A 13271-nucleotide genomic window follows, 5' to 3' on the forward strand; every position below is an offset into this window, starting at 1 on the left:
CCTTCTTTGAGGGGAACATCATTTTCTATCAGCTTACAAGCACCCCACACATTCTGTTCTGAGCTTTGTGCTGAAAGCTTATGTAACACCAGCCCATTAAATTCCCAATAGCCATGTGAAGTAGGTACTATGATATCTATTTTTGTTGTGTAGCTGCTATATTTAGTTGTTAAATGAATCCATGAAGTATAGCAATGGTATTTCAAGTACCTTCTCAAATGTCACCTGGCCCAGGTGAGACAAACCTAGCCCTCGAAGCAAGTTCTAGATTCCTTTACTAGCATCTACCCCAGAAAAAACATGTATTCTTAGAAGTCTTTAAAAGGTATGAGCTTGGGCTAGAGAGATGGCTCAGTGGTAAAGACCAGGTACTGCTCTTCCAGAGGACCTGAGTTTAGTTCCCAACACCATATCAGGTGACTCATGATTTACCTCCTGTAATTCCTGCTGCAGAGGAATTCAGGGCCTCTGACTTACACACATACACACACACACACACACACAATTAAAAATAAATATTTTTAGGGGCTGGAGAGATGGCTTAGTGGTTAAGAGCACTGATTGCTCTTGCAGAGGACCCCTTTCCTACTTCTAAAATTGTCATCACAGAATGAGTACTAGATATGGTTTTAAAAGGAGGCAGTGGGGGCTGGAGAGATGACTCAACAGTTAAGAGTACTGGCAGCTCTTGCAGAGGACCCAGGTTCAGATCCCAGTACCCACATGGCAGCTAATAACTGTCCATAAGTCCAGTTCCAGGGAATTTGATGCCCTCTTCTGATGTCCACTGTATAACACTGGTGTACTTACATGCATGCAGGCAATGCACTCATACACATAAAATAAAAATAATGTATAAAATATTTTTAAAAAATAAATTTTTTAAAGGGATGAACTTTCCCTTTATTTAAAAGGATGAAGGCACCTGCTTTTTTCTGGTGACATCAGTGAACAATACCTGATCCTATGTGTCACATTATGTTACATTACATGAATGAATAATTACCTCCCAACACATAGCAAGCCAGGCTATGACTCAGTTGCTTTGTATGGGCATTTCAGTGTACACTCTGCTAGAGTCTCCCTCTGCTTAGCCATTTCTAGGACCATAGCTTACTGAGCCCAGCTCCTGTGCACCTGCTCTCTTCTCCTCTTGTGCTGGAGCCCCTGGGAAGGACCCAATGGGCCTGGATGTTGATGTTGCTGTTCCTTCCTCAGATACTCACTCCCATCACTGGGAAGGAGACCACCATGAAGATAAACATGGACCAGGACGACAGTTTTCTCCGGTGGAGATGGCAATCAGAACCAAGTGGAGAGATGCTACCGTCAAATGGAATGGGACTGTTCCCTTTTTCTAAAGAGAACACTAGAAAGTAGTCTGAAGTATCAGAACAAACGCCGTACGAAGGGCGTAGTGCCGGGGCGGCCGTTTAGTTCCTACATTCCTCTCTTGAGACCCCCTGAAAACCGCCACTAGCAGCTTTCTCGTTTTTTCCCTCTGCTTTCCTTTGCAGTTGTTGTCGGTGCTGTAGGAAACGCAGCTCCTTATCCTGGGTTTGCCAAGTGGTCCCTTCATTTGAATCAAAAGAGAAAATGAGGTCTCACCTCTGCGCGTTTCCCAATTGGTCTCTTCTTTGTTTGATTTTGGTTGGTTGGCTGGTTGATTGGTTTGGTTCCTGTCTTTTTGGAGACAGGGTCTCTCCCTGTAGCCCCAACCAGCCTAGAACTCACTATGTAGAGCAGGCTGGCCTTGATCTTACAGAGATCCACCTGCCTCTGCCTCCTGAGTGCTGGGGTTAAAGGTATGCGCTGCCACACCTGGCAAATTGATCTCTTCTTAGTATGAGGCTCCGTGAGCACTGAAGCTGGGAGCTCACTTCTATTTGGGGATGAAGTCATCTGGAATGCAGCATCAACTTTTAGTAACGACAAGAGCCCAAGCTTTCTAGATCCTTTCCAAGAACACATGTGTCCACATTAGCTAGCTCTCAGTAAAGTAGCAAATGGGCTTCCTCCGGCTTGGAGCTGGGACTATTGCTAGTACGCTGGCAGCTTGGGGCAGGTGGGCTGGCAGCTGGGGCAGATGGCCGGGGGACTCCAGCAGTCATCAGGCAGGAGGAGACATCCTTCCCACCCATTTTATATCTGTTTCTTTTTTCCCACACTAGATATAAATAATATCAATAAACATAAACAGACAGAAGTCCTATTCTTACATATAATAAAATTCTATATAAAAAATAAAATCTCATGTCAGTATTCAAAGAAGAAAACAATTCTTTTAAGAATGTGATCTCTCTCTCTCTTCTGCTAAATGCCTACACATTTTCTGAAGGGATACACAGACTAGACACATATTATTTCTAAAAAGATGCACATTAGAAGCATCTAGACTTTTTCTGCCCTCATACCCAATCTGCCCACTCACAGACTTAGAGTTTTGGATGTGGAAACTAAGGGTCAGTTTCCAAGGAACAGCTTTTCTGCACCCAGTGTCCACATTAATTTATTAAATGAATTTTTATTTGGCCCAAGAATAATGTTATACCTTAAGAATACAGAAAATGAAACTTCAAGGTGAGTAATAAATTATGTCAAAAGAGGAAGCCAATTTGGCTTGGATTGCTGATTATGGCATCTTTATCCAATGATACAGATGTTTCCATTTAGAATTTTAAATAAATCAGGCACACGAGTGGAGCTCCACAGACCCTGTCTTATTTGGTCTTAGCCTTCCTGTGTTTTTTTTGTGAGGCATGGGTCTATTTTTGTTTTAGGAACACTGACTTACCTCTCACTAAATAGCTCTTTAAGAGCCAACTGCTGGAAAGCTTGAAGCCAAATTAGAAACTATGCTAAGTGTATCTGTCAGCTCCAAGGGTCTCACTAAGTCTCAGGCAGCCAGGACACTGCTTTCGCACAAATTGTTGAGCCCCTGGTCCGTGAAGAATCCGTGACTGTCTTAGATCAGCTGTGGTTCACCCTCTAGGACTGAGCGCAGGTACACTTGATAGTCAAACAAAATCAGGATTCTGCAAAGGGAGGAAGCGCAGAGCGACTGCTCATAAGTCTTGCCCAGCAGCTACTGATCCTTAGGCATCTTGAAACTGGCCTAATTCTTCTATTCATTTTTCCTTCCTACTCCTTTGAAGTTTTAATTTGTCTAGAGTTTGTGTTAGCTTACCATACTTCACACGTTATAATCTATGTTAAATTATTCCTGGATCAAAAGTCTATTAATAAATAAAATAATTCAGGAAAGATTAAGTACCTAAATTTTATGTGCAAAGGTATAATAGTGGTGATGCATAAAGGTATTCCTCACTTTCTATATTAATGTTCTATGAAAAAGAATTTTTACTTTGTCCTGTAAACAGAGCATCCAATCATATTTGAATTTATTTTTAAGGTGTAGGTATGTTTTTTGGACGTAGCTGAAAATTTCCTGGGGCTATCAGTTTACCTTTGGACTTCTTCTGTTTCGAGAAAAATGGCTTTTATTTTCCATTTTAGCTCCTCAAACAGGAGAAAGCTATTTATATAAAGATGGATGGATTAATTTTTCTGAATCATGACCTAAACTGACTATCATTAAGGGCATTGAAGAGATGGAGAATATTTCCTTTTCTAAATATCAACCTAGACTGGTTACATGCCTCAAAATAATTGTTTGCTATTATAGGAGAAAGATGGAACTTTTTTTTTGTTTGTTTGTTTTCTTCAAGCATCTGCTTACTGATGTCACAGACCAGGTAGGACCAGGCTAGGAGCAAGTAGGCTTATGTTCCCCATACCTCACCCTGCAGAAATAGCAAACACCAACAGGCTAGGACTGGTATTGCATTATCCAGATGACATGGAATCCTCAGTCAACTGAGATGTGAATTTGCTTACACATGAGTAACAAACAATAGACATACACTATTCACTGTCATAACTGCCCTTGTAGGGCCTTTGAGACACCGTCATCCAGTCATCATTCATTCATTCATTCACTCAACTCTTTTATCTGAGAACAACAAAAGAGGGAATTATTTCTTTTGGCTCACTGCTTCAGAGGTATCAATCTATCACGGCAGAGTGGAGCAGAGCAGCTCATATCAGGGTGGACAGGAAGCAGAGACAGGGTCATAGGAAGGGGCCAGGGCAACATATATCTTCAAGAACACACCCTCAGTGACTGACTTCTTCCTAGATCCTACCTCCTAAAATTTCCAAAATCTTTCCAAATAGCCCAACCAGCTGGGGACCAAGTGTGTATGGGCCTATGAAAGCCATTTCCTAGTCAAACCACAGCCACTCCCTATGTGCCTGGCACTAAGCTGGATGCTCATGAAACACAGTGAGCAAAATCAGGCAAGCCTGTCATGGGACCTGGCCTTTTCTGAGAGGTGGCATGAGTCAAAAATCCACCATAGTGATTATAAACTTGACAACTGAGGTTAGTGTTCAGAGGGGAGAGATTTTTGATGTGTCAATGTTACAGTCAAGGAAGAGAAGTTTGGGAAAAGGCATTTCTGAGAAAGAGACAGCTGGACTGAGGTAGCAAGACTGAGCAGAGGTAAGTGGGTGGGTGGAGGAGGGACAGTGAGAGTGAAGCTTGGTGGTGGGTGTGCCAGGGGCACAGAGAAGCCAGCAGAGCTGACGTACAGCCCTCCAAGAGGAGAGTAAGTGAGAGACAGCAGAACAGGCAGGCGAGGGCCCACCACAAGGCATTCTACAACAGGGGGCACAAACATCCTGAAGGATTTTAAGAGGCCTTGCAGGATTTACATTTTGAACAAATGCCCCAGTGTGGAACCAGACTGGCAAGAGCTCAGAGTGCACGTAGAGACTAGGTGGATGGCCAGCAGGGCAGTGTAGGTGACGGCAAGCAGAACGGAGTGATAACAGTTACAGGACACTGAACTAGGCCCCTTGGGGACAGCACTCAGTGGGTCAGAAAGCAGGCTGAGGCACACTGTACAGGGAGGAAGTCGTCATGGCTTCCAAGTTTCTGGTTTGATGCTCGGTGCAAGGTTGTACCCTCACTGAAGAGAGAAAGAAGGAGGGAGGGAAGAGGGAAGGGAAGATCTCTCCACCTGCTAGAGTTGTTTTGGACCTGATAAGACCTAGACTAATACCAGGACATAGTGAAGTAGTAGGAAACTGCACCCACGCTGTCAGAAATCCGAAGGGCCTCTCATGGGAGACATATGGGAGTTTCCTGCATGGTCATAACATTGTGCTTAAATTGAAATGTTAAATATTTTGGCCTGGTGTCCTTTGTGCTTTGGGGATTTAACAAAGAAGTCTATTCCACATCCGGGAAAGAGTTCCTCAACACCTGAAGATGCCAGGCTGAGCAACAGAGCAGGAATGACCAGCTAAAGGACATGTGTGAGGGACACATGGTACTAGTGAGAAAGCATGACAGAAAACAAAGACAGACTCAAGATGAGGGCGGAAAAAAAGCAGACTGGACTCAAGATGAGGGCGGAAAGGCCCAGCCACAAGGATGCACTTCTAGGTGGGTCTGGAAGCTAAGTAAAGAATTCAGATAGTTCTGTTTCCACTGGGCTTGTTATTTACACAAAAGTGTTTATGGGCCTGGGATGTAGAACAATCTGCTTAATGTGAACAAGACCTGTGGTTCAATCCCCAGAGCTGAAGAAAAACAACCTGGTCTCATGAAAATAAATGAAAAATAGATTACAGAAACATCTTGGCATAAAAACCAAAAGCTTTATTAGTGATTGCCAGGAATGATCTAATTAAAAGGTATTTTTCATCAGTGACTATGTTAAAATCAGAGAGGACCAAGTTTGAATGAATTCAAGCAGTTGTTTTCAGGGTATACAAATTTCACCCTATTAATTTACCGACTTTTTTATGTGAGATGGGGCTCTCACAGATCCCAGGCTGGCCTTGAACTCTCTATGTTGCTGAAAATGACCTTAAATTTCTATTCCTTCTGTCTTTTCCTCCTGAGTGCAGGTATGCATTACCATGTCTAGTTTATATGGGGCTGGGAACCTAACCCAGGGCTTCCTGCATGGTAGGGGGACACTGTACCAACTAAGCTACACTCCCAGTCCCACAGTTTAACCATATTTAATATATTCATCTCATATCCCTTCCAAGAAAGACTTGGGTGCCTGACAAATGCCAAACTTCTGGAGAACTTTGTATCATTTTCTTATGCCCCAATGGCTGAACCAAACAGCAAAAACGTCTTCACTATTATCCACAAGGTGGTGCTGTGAGAGTGACATTTTCAATCGCTTACCAAATATAATTATAACCAAGTCAATGTGAGCAACTTACCACTCACAGTCTGCAAAATGTATAAAGTAGTGATGCTCTGCGCTGGGCTCACTATGTGTGGAGTGGGACCGCTCTAACTCTGGAGCCATCTGGCCCGTCTTCCGCTCCCAGAAGGCATTCAGAAGGGTCCATGCGAACCCCCCAACAGCTCTGCCATGTTCCCACCGCACTGATGTGTCTCACCCACTGCTTCTCTCAAGTCTCTTATCCTTTCCCAAGGCTTTTTCCACAGAGAAATCAGTTATCTAAAAATGCAGGTCTGATTATATTAGTGAAACTCATATTCTGATCATCTCTGTGTAATTAAGATAAAAATATCAAATTGTCCCATGGTCTACAAGATCCCACAGGAGTTAGTCCCCGCTTCCATCTCACTGTAGACTCGCCTCAGGCTATAACTGGCCTGGCAGAAATGAAAATATTCTAAAGAGACACTTGTGTCTCTCAATTTGACTACCAGACTATTGAAAAGAAGGGATCCCAAAGAAGTGGGAATTTCCCCAGGAATCTCATGCTGGGAGATGGAAACGGCACAAGCCAGAGATGTCCCAGTTCTAACAGCCTGTCAGACCACCTTACAGAATGAAATTGGAATCCAGACAGTGACAAACACATCTCGACCCTGACTGGAGCTGTTTGGATGTGCATGACCTTGGCCTCTATTTAAACCTTAATCTCTCTTCAGGAACCCCCCCTCCCAATCAAAGATTGACTTGGGGGAGTCACTGGATCTCTTTGTCCTGCTTCCCAGTGTGGCCACTTGTAACAAATCTCCTTTTTCTGCTTCCCACTATTAACCTGGCTCTTCCAGTTAGCTTATTGAGAACTGGTGGCTGAATCTGGCTTGGGGCACAGGCTGTGACCCACAAGTCCAATAACAAGACCACTTTCCTCACACCATGCTCAGACTAAGCCTGCCCGAAGCTGCTGCTGTTCCTGGTGTCCGCTGTTTCTCCTGCAGGTCTTGGAAGGGTCCTCTCTGCCTCCATGTCCTATTTAACAGGTCCCCTGGTTTGTGTCTCTTAATCCTGTATTCTTTTCCCTCATGTCACTCACGGTAGTTTACAGCCGTAGACTTATTGTATGCTTGTGTGAAACACCCCACTAGATGACCAGAGCATAGTTCATGTTCTAGTTTTTCTGTGGCTGTGATAAACTCCATGACTAAAAGTAACTTGAGGAGGAAAGAGTTTATTTGGCTGACACGTCCAGATCACGATCCATCACTGAGGAAGTCAGGGCAGGGACTCAGGCAGAAACCTAGATGCAGGAACCATGAAGGAGCACTGCTTACTGGCTCGCTTTCTGGCTTATACTCAGCTAGCTTTTTGATACAGCCCAAGACCACCTGCCTAGGGATGCTGCCATCATAGTAGGCTGGGCCCTCCTGCTTCATTCAAGACAATCTCTCACATATACGGTCATAGGACAGCCTGTTCAAGGCAGTTCTTCAATTAAAGTTCCCTCTTGTGTCAAGTTGACAGTAAAAACTACCAGGACAGTTGACTGTACCATAGGTAAACTTGAAAAGTTATGCCAAGTAAAAGACCACAAATCACACAAGCTCAGGTATAGAAAATTACCAGACTACACAAAGATGCAAAAGCCAAAAAAAAAAAAAAAAAAAAAAAAAAAAAAAAAAAAAAAAAAAAAAAAAAAAAAAAAAAAAAAAAAAAAAAAAAGATTAGCAATTTCCTAGGGCTGAATATCTGGATGGCTCTTCAATTTCCTAGGTCAGGGATGTCTGGACAGACAATCAGGACATGTTTCCTTGGAAGATGACTAAGAAGTTCTACAGTTAGATTATGATGATTGCACAACTCCATACATACACTAAAAACATTAAAATGGGACACTTCAAATAGGCAAACTTTACAGAGTGCAAATTGTCGTAGCTTAATACTGATACCACTAAACACTGACACTCCATTTGAAAGGGTCACAGAAAATAATAAGATCTGGTGGGTTTGCAGAGACAAACACCACTCTTTCCTGTTAGTGTGTGCTGAGGTGTGTATTGATGTCTGTCATTGTGGAGAACGGGATAAAAGGAGAGGGGAAAGTTCCACCTTCATCCCCTCCACCAACATAGTCAACATAGTTATGATGCTCCACAGAAAAAGAAGCTGGTGACTGGCCAATTTTAGGCCCTAAAATCAGACCCTCCACTGCTTGGGCAAATTGCCTTACCTAGAATTAGCTTTTGTTTTGCTGGTGGCTGTAACTTCACAGGAGGGATCAGCTGCCCCTTCCTCTCCCAGAGGATGTCCAAGTTCACAGCTCTCTCCCATTTTTCCATGGCGTTTCCAGTGGCTGACCATTAGGGGCATGGGATGTACTATAACACACTGTAACATTCAGCAACAGCCTAAGCCTGCAACGCCAGCATTGTCCAAGAACTAATCAGACCTGAGCAGGCAGAAAGCTGGAGAGAGGTCGGGGTTGACGGGCAAAACAAACCTGCTGAACCACTACCTAAAGGCAAGACAGGTTCACTGGCTAAGCAATTTCAAATCACAGGGAGGAAAGAGGCGGGTAAATGAGCCAGCTAAGTGAGGTGAATTTTCACTGAAGCAACAGCTCCTTCCACTGGATGGTTCCCAAGACTGGATGAGGTATGTGTGTGAGTGTATATGTGATAAATCACCTACAAATTGCAAGTCCAGTTGAGAATAATAGAGAAATGTTACTGGAGTTAGGGTAAGAGCCTGTGCCCCTGGCTGCCCGCGCAAGCCAGGCTTGGTCACCCGTCCTTGATAAGCCAATGAAAAGAGTCAAACGACTAGTACAAAGCAGAAGAGGGAGATTTACTTCATGTGACCACACTGGGAAGAGGAACAAAGAGACCCAGCAGCATTCCTACGTCCGTCTCTTGAGCCCTGACATGATGGTAAGGTTTAAGTAGAAAGGTAGAATTATGCATAAGTGAGTTATGCTAAGCAGTCCTGGTCAAGGTGTGGTGTGTCCCATACCGTCCCCCTCTCACTGTCATCACTGTCTGGACATGAGTCTCATTCTCCAATGTGGTCTGAGAGGTTGTGGCACTGTGAAATCTCTGGGAAACAAGTTCCCCATCTGTCTGGTACCAGGCTTCAATGTTTTCTTTCTCCCAGCATGAGATTCCTGGGGGAAATCTAATTCCCCGGAGTGCTTTGTTTTGCAGTTTGATAGCCAAAGGGAGGGCACAAGTGTCTCTTTAGACTATCTTCATCCCTTTCAGGCATGTTGGTTATAGATGTGCTATACTCCAGAGTCAGAACTTCAGGGTAACAGAAAGACAGAAGGTTGTCATGTGCCCATGATCATAATCCTTGCTTAGCATTGCTTATAGCTGCCCCAAATACTGTCATGTACAATTAAAAGCCAAGCAGGCATCCCTTCCATAGACTGAGATTTTCCTTCTCAAAGAAGCAATGAGGCGTCATAGACAACCCTTTGCTCCTGGCAACGACTGTCCCTCTCCAAGCTCAGGTGAAGGCTGCTGGAACAAAGAAAGACATGGATGATTTAGCTATTCACAAACTCAACAGACCCAGGAAATAACATGTGTATCAGAGGGGAAAAAAATCCAGCATCTTGTTTTTCCTCTCATACCACAATGAAAAGAAACTTCTAATTCCAAATGGATGGAGGCTTCTCCCACCTGCAAGTAAACACTCCTTCATGCACCAGCAGACAGATCTAGGTTATCCACTGATGTGAAACACAGCTCTCACACCAAAGAGAATGAGAGTTTATTCTGGAGCCAAATGCAAGAGGCTATGGTCCAGGGACACGGATTCAGGTTACTCCAAATATCATGTTCCAACGTGGTAACAGTTTCATGACATTTGTATAATTATAGAGCAAAACAAAGCCATAAATCAAAGTAGTTTTCAAACACATTGATGGGAATATCAGGGAGACCAAAACAGTTGCAGCAAAACAGGGAACTCTGGCTAGTGGCCACAGATGCTATCTGATGACATTCTTAGCCTTTGATTGGTGGAAGCTAATGATCTGTTTGTACATTCCAAAAGTACTTTACCTAATAGTCACAAGGATGAATATTATGTCAAACACAGAGGTGGGCAATGACTGGCTATTAATGGGGCTAAAGATAGCCCAAGATATTCAGCTCTGGATCTGTGACTTTCCAGCTTTCCAAGTCCCTGAAGTTCTAATCAATCTGCCTTGTAGTGTCTTAAACATAAGTGTGACTTTTTTTCTGGGTACTTCAGTTCACACCTCTGATCCCAATTATTTTTGATACTACCTACCTGGTTCTATATCAGATCCCACAGGCTGAGGTCTCAGTTCCCAAGACTGACTCTTCCTGTAGTTAAAATGCCAGTTGCAAAACCCAGATAATTCTACATGTGCTTCTGACAAACTGGCTACAAGTCAGTGTTTCCACAACCTACCCTGTGGGTTCAATTAATTTGTGAAGCAGCCCACAGGCCTCGGGAAAACTTATTCCCATCTACCAGTTTATTATATAAAGGATATTACACAGGGCACAGATGAAAATTTGCTAGGGTAAGAAAGGCATGGGCCATCCATGCTCTCCCAGTTACATCACTATCCAGCAAACTTTCCCATGCTTAGCTATCCACAAGTTCTCAAAGTCCTGTCCTTTCTATTTTTTATGGGGACTTAATTGCATAGGCTTGATTGCTAATAGAGCAGGTGAGGAAGCCCAGCAAGGCTTCTCTGTGCAACATTCCTCTCCCCAGAGCACAGCAAGAACCCCTATGGAAGGAAGAGGGTCTCCCAACCGATGTAGGAAATGGCTCTCTAGATAGTAAAGGAAGAGGGCCACAGTGGAAAATGCAAGCTATCCACATGTGTTGTAGTCAGAACAGAGGCTAGAGCTAAAAGAAAGATTAAAGGTTAAAACAGCAAAGTCTAGAACACTGAGGAAGATTTTAAAAAAAGAAAGAGCTTATGGCTGGGTATGAGATAATTAAGCTGCCAGATAAGAGGCGGGGGCGGGCTCCAGGACAGCGACGGCAGGCATATGTGAGGCATTATTGTGCTTTCATATGTCCTTGCTTCTAATGCAACCAATAGTAACAGACCAAATTTTAAGTAATGATATTTTCTAACAAGAGGTTCCTATCAAAGAGCTCACTCCAGACCACCCCATTGACAGGGGGCTAAATATGAGGTGACCAAGAAAGACTGCAGCCCCATCTTTGTGGCTGTGATAGAGTTAACTCTGCCATGGCAAAGCTGCAAGCTGATCATGTGTGAGACTAAAGAGAGTGCAGTCTAATCAACAGTCAACAAGACACCTGAAAGGTTGGAAGGTCATAACACTGGCCAGGGGGTAAGAGTTACCAGAGTCAGCAGTTAACAAAGCACAAGTCAGAGATGGACAGAACGGGTTCGAGCACCCCTGACTGGCTGTGCAGCACATGAATAGCACAGGGGGACATGCACATAGCATGTCTTCCATTGGCTCAGCCCTCAATAGCCCCGAGAGTTAACCAATCCCAGCTACTGTCCGGTCTCTGACATGGTTCCAGAAAAATTCCTAGACAAGAAAGCTGAACAGCTCTTTCCTCTCTTGCAAACCCTTCCTCTCGGGAGTTTTTCTCACTTTTCCTCAATTTCTCACCTTCTGTGATTCTCCCTAATAAAGTTGGCTTCTGCTTTGCGAACTCCCTCAGGTGTCCATGCCTTTCACCCTCATTGGCACAAGACAAGAAATTCGGAGACAGTGTGCGGTAAGAAAGGCCTCATCACACTCAAATCACAACAACTACTTACAAGGTAGGTCAAGGAATTTCTTCATGAATAGCTATGTAGTAGAAAGGTGTGTGTGTGTGTGTGTGTGTGTGTGTGTGTGTGCGCGCGCGCGCACAAGCGCATGCTAGTTTCTATGGTCTGCCTTAGGGAAGCATTCTGAGCCAGGAACTGTGGATAAAATGCAAAATATGTATTGCAGTGGACATCAAGCATAATGGGCCTCCTAGCCTGCCTTTGGCGCACTCCTCCTTTCTAGCAGTATCCGAAGGTGTGCAAACAATAGTCATTCTAACAGGCTCCATCCGGGATGTTTTTTTGTTTTGTTTTGTTTGGGTTTTTTCTTCTTTCCCTCCTTTTTTCTTCTCAGAGAGCTTTAGACGGTGTTTACATGGAGCTGGCTACTATGTAGGTAACTCATAAAACGCTCCGGTCCTTCCCATTCTTCTCTCCTCCTCCTTTTCCCTGACTGCCTTGTGAGTCATCCTTCCATCTTACAGACAAATTTAGTCAGTCTCCTGGTGCTCATGGAGAGGCATCGCTTGGTGATCTAACTGAATAGTTACCTTTTTATGAAAAGAACAGGGAATAAAGCTGATGGGTGTGCACAGGAGAGAGCCTGCTACAAAGAGGAGGTACAGCTAGAGAGCCTGGCCAGGGGCAAGCTGCCCAGGGCTGAGCAAGACGAGGACAAACAGTGCAGCTGGTAATTGCCCACATTTTACAGAAAACCAAAACCAATACTTGTTTGCTCAGAAAAGCTGACTCTTTGTAATGAGCCTGGCTTATCGTTTTTTATGAGAAAATGTTTCCTTCCTGCATTTCAGTGCTCTCATTTTTTAATAACCACAGTCCCCAATCTACTTCCAAAAACCATTAGGGATAAAGCAATATTTTAAGTACTTTAGGCTCCTTCAGACACCAGCAAAATAACTAAGGAAAGAAAAAGTGATTCAAATCTTAGTTGAAGTTTGTAAGCTAAATTTAGGGAAAAAATAATTTAAACAAAACCCTGCCTTAAATTAAAAAATAGTTAAAATTTGGCATATGTTTTTAAATAGAATTTGGGATTTTAAAGATATGGCATTGAAGAGTCTAGCATGTCCTTATCTTGACTTGGGTCCCCATCTTGCCACTTGCTATCGTTCTCCTCCTGACACCCGTGTTGTAGTGGTTTGAATGAAAAAATGTCCCCCATAGTCGCCAAGTATTTGGATACATGGTCCCAGTTG

At 43.6% G+C, this 13271-nt stretch overlaps 1 protein-coding gene across 1 annotated transcript in view; it reads left to right on the forward strand.

The window, feature by feature from the left end:
• Positions 1–1361, forward strand: part of Mindy4b (MINDY family member 4B) — a 42651-nt gene extending 41290 nt beyond the window's left edge. The window contains exon 12 of the mRNA XM_029569410.1: positions 1219–1361. Coding sequence (XP_029425270.1) covers positions 1219–1361 — 143 coding nt within the window. The remainder of the gene's footprint in view (positions 1–1218) is intronic.
• The last annotated feature ends 11910 nt before the right edge of the window (positions 1362–13271 follow it).

This window comes from Nannospalax galili, unplaced genomic scaffold, assembly GCF_000622305.1.
Source record: "Nannospalax galili isolate Female #2095 unplaced genomic scaffold, S.galili_v1.0 scaffold351, whole genome shotgun sequence".
NCBI lineage: Eukaryota > Metazoa > Chordata > Mammalia > Rodentia > Spalacidae > Nannospalax > Nannospalax galili.